This window comes from Crocuta crocuta, unplaced genomic scaffold (genome assembly GCF_008692635.1).
Source record: "Crocuta crocuta isolate KB4526 unplaced genomic scaffold, BGI_CrCroc_1.0 scaffold15, whole genome shotgun sequence".
NCBI classification, from domain to species: Eukaryota; Metazoa; Chordata; class Mammalia; order Carnivora; family Hyaenidae; genus Crocuta; species Crocuta crocuta.
The window spans coordinates 2,188,978-2,196,330 of NW_027530508.1; the positions used below are offsets into that span (position 1 = coordinate 2,188,978).

At 57.0% G+C, this 7,353-nt stretch overlaps 1 protein-coding gene across 1 annotated transcript in view; it reads right to left on the reverse strand.

Annotated features, from left to right (window-relative positions):
• Positions 1-1,817: 1,817 nt before the first annotated feature.
• The window catches only part of EBF4 (EBF family member 4), a 59,484-nt gene continuing 53,948 nt past the window's right edge, over positions 1,818-7,353 (reverse strand). The window contains 4 exon segments of the mRNA XM_077767048.1: positions 1,818-2,616; positions 2,841-2,916; positions 4,315-4,512; positions 7,132-7,320. Coding sequence (XP_077623174.1) covers positions 2,846-2,916; positions 4,315-4,512; positions 7,132-7,320 — 458 coding nt within the window. The 3' untranslated portion in view covers positions 1,818-2,616; positions 2,841-2,845.

A 7,353-nucleotide genomic window follows, 5' to 3' on the forward strand; every position in this document is an offset into this window, starting at 1 on the left:
GCCATAACAAAATGCCGTAGACTGAGTGGCTTAAACAACAGAAATATATTTTCTCATAGTTCTGCAAGTTAGAAGTCCCAGATAAAGGGGTCAGCTGATTTTCATTCCTGGTGAGGACTCCCTTTGTGGCTTGTGGATGGATACCTCACTGTGTCCTTACCTGGTGGAGAGAGAACTCTGGAGTCTCTTCCTCTTCGTACAAGGACGCCAGTTCTCTCAGGTTAGGGCTCCACTTAAAACCTTATTTAACCTTGGGGCCCCTGGGTGGCTTAGTCGGTTGAGCGTCCGACTTTCGCTTAGGTCATGATCTCGCGGTTCGTGGGTTCGAGGCCCGCGTCGGGCTCTGTGCTGACTGCCAGCTCAGAGCCTGGAGCCTGTTTCAGTCTGTGACTCCCTCTCTCTCTGACCCTCCCCTGCTCACACTGTCTCTCTCTCTCTCTCTCTCTCTCCTAGAAATAAATAAAAAACATTAAAAAAAAAAAACCTTATTTAACCTTAATCACTTCCTTAAAGGCCCTACCTACAAATGCATCAGTGGAAGGAGGGATTAGGGCTTCAGTGTATGAACTTTGGAAGGACACAATTCAGTCCAAGGCAAAAAGCATCATTGATTTAGAACTGCCTCCTACAGATGAGGGAGTGGGCAGTGTGTGACTTGGATGGTGGCCTGAGCACAGTGTTGAGATCTTTGAGGCCAGATAACACATGTCATTTTTATCAACCACGGACCCAGAGTGTGACCACTATCCAGATGCCACCTTCGTCCCGTGCAGATTACAGTTCTGCAGGTGTCCAGCCTGCGAGGGTCCCGGGGCAGTGAGAGCTGCTCAGAGTCTGATCGGAGCAGGGTGTGGGCTGGCAGGCTTTGGGTTCTGCAAACATGGGCTGGGGGCAGGAAGTGAGGGGGAGGCCAGGTGAGCACTGCGATGACCAGAGGGCTACCCCTGTCGTGGGCCCCATGTGAGATGAATCCCAGCTATTGGCCAAGAACACAAGAGGAGGGAGTGAATGAAGGTCTCTGAATGCCACGGGCATCCCATCTGCCTTAGCGAGTGTTTGTCCAGAAGACTGCGGGGGTTGGGCCCACAGGCTGGGGAAGGGCAGACTTTCTAGAGGCCAGAGCCAAGGACAACCATGAAGAGAGTAAGGCCTGAGGCCTGGAGCTGGATGCTGGGATCCACACAGCGTCAGATAGCTAGACCTTTGGGATCTAGGGGACACATCTCAGGGAATGGCGGGAATTCATCCTAGGAGGGGTAGACGAGCCTGGCAATCTTCCTGCTTTACTATCCCTCCTCCCAGACTCTGAGATAGGAGAGCCAAGGGTGCCTAGGCTTGGGGAAGGGGGTGGTGGGGACTTGCTCAAATACTCAACCTCAGGACCAAAAGCCGCCCTACCCTGCCCTTTCCCCCATGAGGCCCTGAACCCTCCATTCACAATGAGTCTCACTTCTGACCTTGGTACAACGGACCAGTGTTTGGGTTGCTCTGTTCTGGTTCCCAGGAAGCCCTCTGACAACCCCTGCCTTGGTACTGGCCAGACAGCTGGGGGGATACTGAGTCTTCACTGGCCAGACTATGCTCCTCGCCTAAGCTCTTGGGGTGGAGCCCATGTCCTAAGTCCTCAGGCCCGTTAGCCTGCCCCCCACCCCCACCAACAAGAGCTGAGTGCAGACATGGGTTGCCCAGTTGAACTCTGGGGCTGTTGAAAAAGCCCAAGGTTCAAGAAGGCTGCACAGGGGCACGGTTGGCAGGGTGGGGTGGGGGGCGTGGGGGGCCAGGAGAGCTGCACAACCACTGAGAAAAGCAGACCCACGCCAAGGAAGCAGGCAAGAGAGGCCAGGCGGCCACCTGCATCTGTGTTTATTGTTCTGTTTTCTCCAACCTCAGCAGAGCAGAATATGAGGCCGGTGGTCGCTAGGCCCATTCCATGGTGCTAGGGGGCCAGCCAGAGTCATGTGTGTGTGGGGCCAGAGTCCACGGGATAGCCGCTGGGAGGAAGACCCACATTCGGGGGCCTTGGCACTCCCTCTTCTGCACGCTCGATGCCGAAAGCCCCCAGTGGGATTTGTAATGTGGCAAGCATGAGTGTGCAGGCCTCAGAGGGGGCAGCCGCGGGGTAGGGGGGGCAAGCAGCCATTGTGAGCTCCATGGGAGCCTGGGCAGGCCTCCTGAGGCTGCCGGGCACCACCCTGTGCCCCGGAGAGAAGTTGGGATGCTGGGCCCGTTGTGATGGGTCAGACACAAACAGGACCTCTCCCTGAGCTGTCTTCTTTCCCACAGTCCCCACCCCCTGCGCCTGCCACCTGATGGTCTGGTCTGCACAAGGTCCATCTCTTCCAGAGGAACCGACCCAGTAAGGCCCAGCATCCCAGTGCCTCGGGATGCTCTCCTGCCAAGAGCGTCAGCACAGTGCCAGGGCTTCAACCGGCCCCATGAACGGGAGGTGAGAGAAGCCCGTGGGGCCGGAGGCCTGAAGCACAGGGAGGCCTGTTCCGGCCCCTGGGTTGACGTCTGCCCGAAGCCCAGGTTCTGCATCTGTCTGCCATCCGGGACATGAGTGTGACTCCCAGAGGGACCTCCAGTCCGGGCTCGGTGGGGGCAACACCTGCAGACCTAGAGGGGAGAGGGAGAGAAGAAGGTGCTGGAGAAAGGCTGGCTGCCAGGGGATCGGAAACCACATCTCTCCACCTGTTCAGCTTCGGCCACTGGGGTGGGGCTGTGTGGCCCCGACAGCTGTCTAGATGGGCCCCGGAAGGGGGAGACTCGGACCCCAGGTCTTTTGGACACAGAGTCTATCTAGGGCCAAAAGAGGAAGCAAGACGGAGCCAGAGACCTACCGTGATTAGGAGTAGGCCAGGCCCTGAAGCCCCCGGGCTGAAGAGTGGAACTTGTCGGAATCTTCAAAAGGCTGGTCTGTCATAAGCAAAGAGAATTGTAAACTCTGTGTGGCCTGGGCGCCGTCTGCCTGTCTGCCTCTGGGCAGGGGACAGCATGTAGGACATCAGTGCTTTCTGAGGGCAGAGCTGTGGGGAGCCTCGGAGGGATTTGGTAGCTCCTAGTCCTGGCCTGGGGTCAGCACCGCAGACGGGTGCAGCCCAAGCCCCCCGCTTGCCTAACTTCCTCAATCCAAAGAAAGGACTCTGGGCTCCTCTTCCCAGCCCTGCTTCCTCCAGAGGGCCTGCGTCAAGGTGAGGAGACAGAGTGCCAGCTCAGGAAAGAAGTCAGCCTCCTGGATCACTGACCCCTAATGTGCCCACAAAATTCATCACTTCTGTCACCCTCTCCCCTGCCTAACCCCCTGCCCTCTGCGTTCTCTCTGCTAATAGGAGACACCAGTGGCCCTCTGCTCCCCAACCCTCGCATTTTAAGCTCCAGTCACACTTAGGTTAAGAAAAATTATCTAGAGGTGCCTGGGTGGCTCAGTTGGCTAGGCGTCCAACTCTTGACTTCAGCTCGGGTTATGATCTCATGGTTCGTGAGTTCGAGCCCTGAGTCTGGCTCCATGCTATCAGCGTGGAGCCTGCTTGAGATTCTTTTCTCCTCTTTCTGCCCCTCCCCAGCTTGTGTGTGCTCTCTCTCTCTCCCAAAGTAAACTTAAAAAGTCTGTGCCCTTTGAAATCATCCTAGAGCATTATCTTATGAGCCTATGCTAAAGGTCATCTGATTCTAGGCACTATGACTCTTCCTGACTCACTATACACTACTGGTTAGGGCCCAGGCATTGTTAAGTTGGATGTGGACTTGAAGGAGATTGAAACATGACAGTTGACAACCATTTCACAAATGGCACGTGGGAGGGGTGACATAGTCTCAATTCTACATCTGTAAAATGGGGCAGGGGAAGGCTGGGCCAAACCATATTTAAGGTCAGTCCCCTTCCGTCCCACCAGTGACCCAGTTTCTCACAGTGGTGTGTGCTCCCCTCTCGTGGACACCGGGAGGCCTAGGTCAAAGGCTTGAGCGTGTGGGGGTTTTCTCCGGTGCTGAGTGTTGGGTCCTTTGTTCTGGGCTCAACCGGGTGGGGGGGAATGGGAGTGGTTTCCAGACCTTTCTAACTGTGAGATTCGAGTCTTCTCATTGACCACTTGGCCAATTGACGGTAATAAGAGTGGTGACCACCCCAAGCTATGAGGCCCAGGGAAGTGGGTTCCCTATGGGCCTCCGGGGACCCCCTGGAGAGCTCCCTTCTCCACGCGCTCCAGGGAAAACTGGCCAACCAGCATGAGGCTCTGCTGAGATGTGGATGGAGTGAGGCCCCGAAATCCCCCCGCTGCTGCACTAGGCCATAGTGGGGCAGCATGGACCACCCACCTGGAAGCCCCTCTCCGTGGGCTCTGGGGCAGGCCTGGGGCGGGGAGCTGGATGGGCGCAACACGGGGGCGAAGGCGCTCCTCTGTTTGACAGCGGAGATCATGTTGACAGGCGAGAAGGAGAAGACGCTGGTGGTGGGGGCAGCGGCCGGGAGGGACATGGAGGAGGCAGCGGCCAGCGGGGGGCTAGAGGGCATGACTCCGGGGCGGGGCGGGGAGGGGCAGGTGCAGCAGGGAAGGTGGTGGGAGACACAACAGGGAGATAGCACCAGAGTGAGCAGCTCGGTTGGGGCATGGGCAGTGGGCCACACGTGGGCTGCTGACCCAGGCACCAGGCTCAGACCTTACTGGGGGGCTGTGAGGGTCGTGGGGAGACCAGTATAGGGCAGGGTCTGAAGGTAGGCTAGGTGTCTCTGGGGTCCTGGGCTAACACTCGCCTCTCTGGGGGTTCTAGAGATCTCTTCTCGGGGCTGTAAATGACAGGGCCAGACTAGGTTAAAATAAAAGCAAAACCAGCACACTCGACAACATCAAGTATTGGGAGGCGCCCCCAAAGATGAATGAGGAGGAAGAGGTGGAATAGAATAGGTCAGGGTTCCTGCTAAAAGCCACTGGGATTCTGAGATGCTAAGAAACACTCATGGACGTTGGGGTACCAAGGTTAGAGTCAAAGATCAAGGTTCACGGCAGAGCTGGGACAAGTGTCAGGGATGAAGTTTGGAGGTACACACAGGTTCCTGTTACACGGCTCCTCTGCCCAGGATCTCAGCTCACAATTTAAGCTAACTTTCTCTACACACATTTCCCTTACCAACCCCTCCCGCTGCCCCCACGAGACACTTTGTTCTCTTTCGACTTAAGGCAAGTCCTTGTCATCTCCGGCCTGGGGCCTGGAGGCCTGCTATATCCCCCTCCTCCAACGAGTCAATTTTAAACAAAAACACAGAGATCCACATCCTTGGATCTTCTGGTTCTCAACCTCCTGGCCATCCAGGGCCGTGGTCTGTTCACCTGGGAATAGCCCAGGAGCCTCCTGCACACAGGCTTTGTCTGCCCCTCCTTTCTGCAGCCTCCTCTCCTGGAGGTTCATCTCTGGTACCCCTTTCTACATCCTCATCTGAACTTGACTCCCTGCCTCTCCCTTCTGAACACCAATAAGGCTGTGATTTGAGTGTTGTCCAAGCGGCTGGCATGGCGTTGGGGTGGGGGCTTCCTGAAAGAAACCAATAGCTTGAGAAGGCTGCCTGTAGCATCTGAGCACGCCTCCACTCCCCTTTTGATAAAGTGATGCCTGCCGCTGTTCCAAATGGATCACCATCTCTGTAAGACAATGCTCACTGCTGGCTGATGAGGCCCATGAGCTCCACGGAGGGCCTGAGATGAATGCCAAAAAACGTACTGTACCTCTCAAGGCTGGGAGCTTCCAGCCACATATTGTGGTCTGGGTAGTACTGGGATCTGTGGGTCAAACTGGGAGTTGCTGGTGGCCAAAGCAGAAGACCAAGGCGGGGCCCAAGCAGACAGCCCCCAGACCCTCTGGCCGGGGCAGTTCTGGATGTCATTCCAGGCACGTCCTGGCACACTCAGTGAAATACTCCCCAGAGCTGTGCCACATGCCACTGGGAGTGGATGGGGACATGGGTTAGCACTGGTCACCAGATGGGACCCACCCTTAGGCAAGTCCCCAGCTAATACTGGAAGCAGAGGTTAAGCGGCTCTGGAATTCTTGATCCTCTGGCTGATTGGAGGGAAACCCATATGGGGTGGCTTCTGCCCATGGGGCCAGGGTCCCCACTGCTGACTGCACTGTGAGTATGGTGGAGGGGAAGGGCCGGTGTTCCAGATCTCACCAATCTAAAATTCAAAGGACACTCAGAGCATTGTAAGAATGCTGTCCCAGATCTGAAGGAAGTGGGAGAGGTGGAGCCTGGCCTGAGCAGAGAGCCAGGAAAGACAGGGGTCTTAATAGGGACAGCAGAGGTTCATAGCCTGTGTAAACACAGGCATATGGGGCTCGGGTCCCAGAAGCTGAGCCCAGGCCACAAGGAGAGTCAGGCTCAAACCCACAGCCAGAAAAAGTAGTACCAGGATGGGAAATCATACACTCTTTCTAAATTGTGTCTGGGCACTTCATGCACGTGGCACATTTAGATCTGAGAACAGACCCTTAGCAGGGGTGATACTGATCCCATTTTACAGAGAGGAAACAAGTTGAAAGAAATGAGGTAGCCTGTTGAATGTCAGACAGCTCCTGATTTGGGCTTTCAAACCCTGTATCCATCTGTCTGACCACACAATTCGCCTACTCTTCTCAACAGGATTGCAGGGAGCCACAACTTCCCTCCTCTGACCCCTGGGAACCCCAGAGGACAGCTAGAAGCCCATTTTGGTTGAGCCATTAGTTCCCTAGGACCTCCGGCAGGGGGCGCCAGCCTCCCCCCAAAGTCCCGGTATAAGGTGGAAAGGTGGCAGTCCGCCAGGTTTCAGCTGGATGTCCTTACCATCCCCCTCGCCCCGGTAAAGCCCCTTTCAGGAGGAGGGGAGGGCTAGAAGCGATGTGTGTAACTGGAATCCGCAAAGAATAAAGGTGTGAGAACTGCCCCGGCCCCAGGGCCCGGGATGTGCAGCCAAGGGGTGGGGTCGAGGGGCAGGGGTCCCACTGCAGAAACAAGTCACACGCAGAGACTGCTGGCCTGGCTCACAAGGGCAAGGCCAGGGTCGACTGTGGTGAGACAGTCGCCGGAAAATCCTCACCCCCCTGGGGATGGGAGGGGGCAGGGCTGAGCCCCATGCAGCTCCCCGGGCAGGGGACACTCACTGGCGAAGGGTGAGGTGGCCGTGGAGCCATTGAGGAAGCTAGGGGATCCGGGCACTCCGAGGCCGGCCACGCCCGGCGCCCCGTAGCTGCCGAGGCCAGAGCCGAGGCCGCTGCCATAGCTGCTCTGCTGCGAGCCGGGGCTGGGCGCGAACCCGCGCGGGGACGCGCTGCTGCAGCTGCGCGCGTAGCCTGCGAAGAGAGGACTGTCAGCGGCGCCGCGCG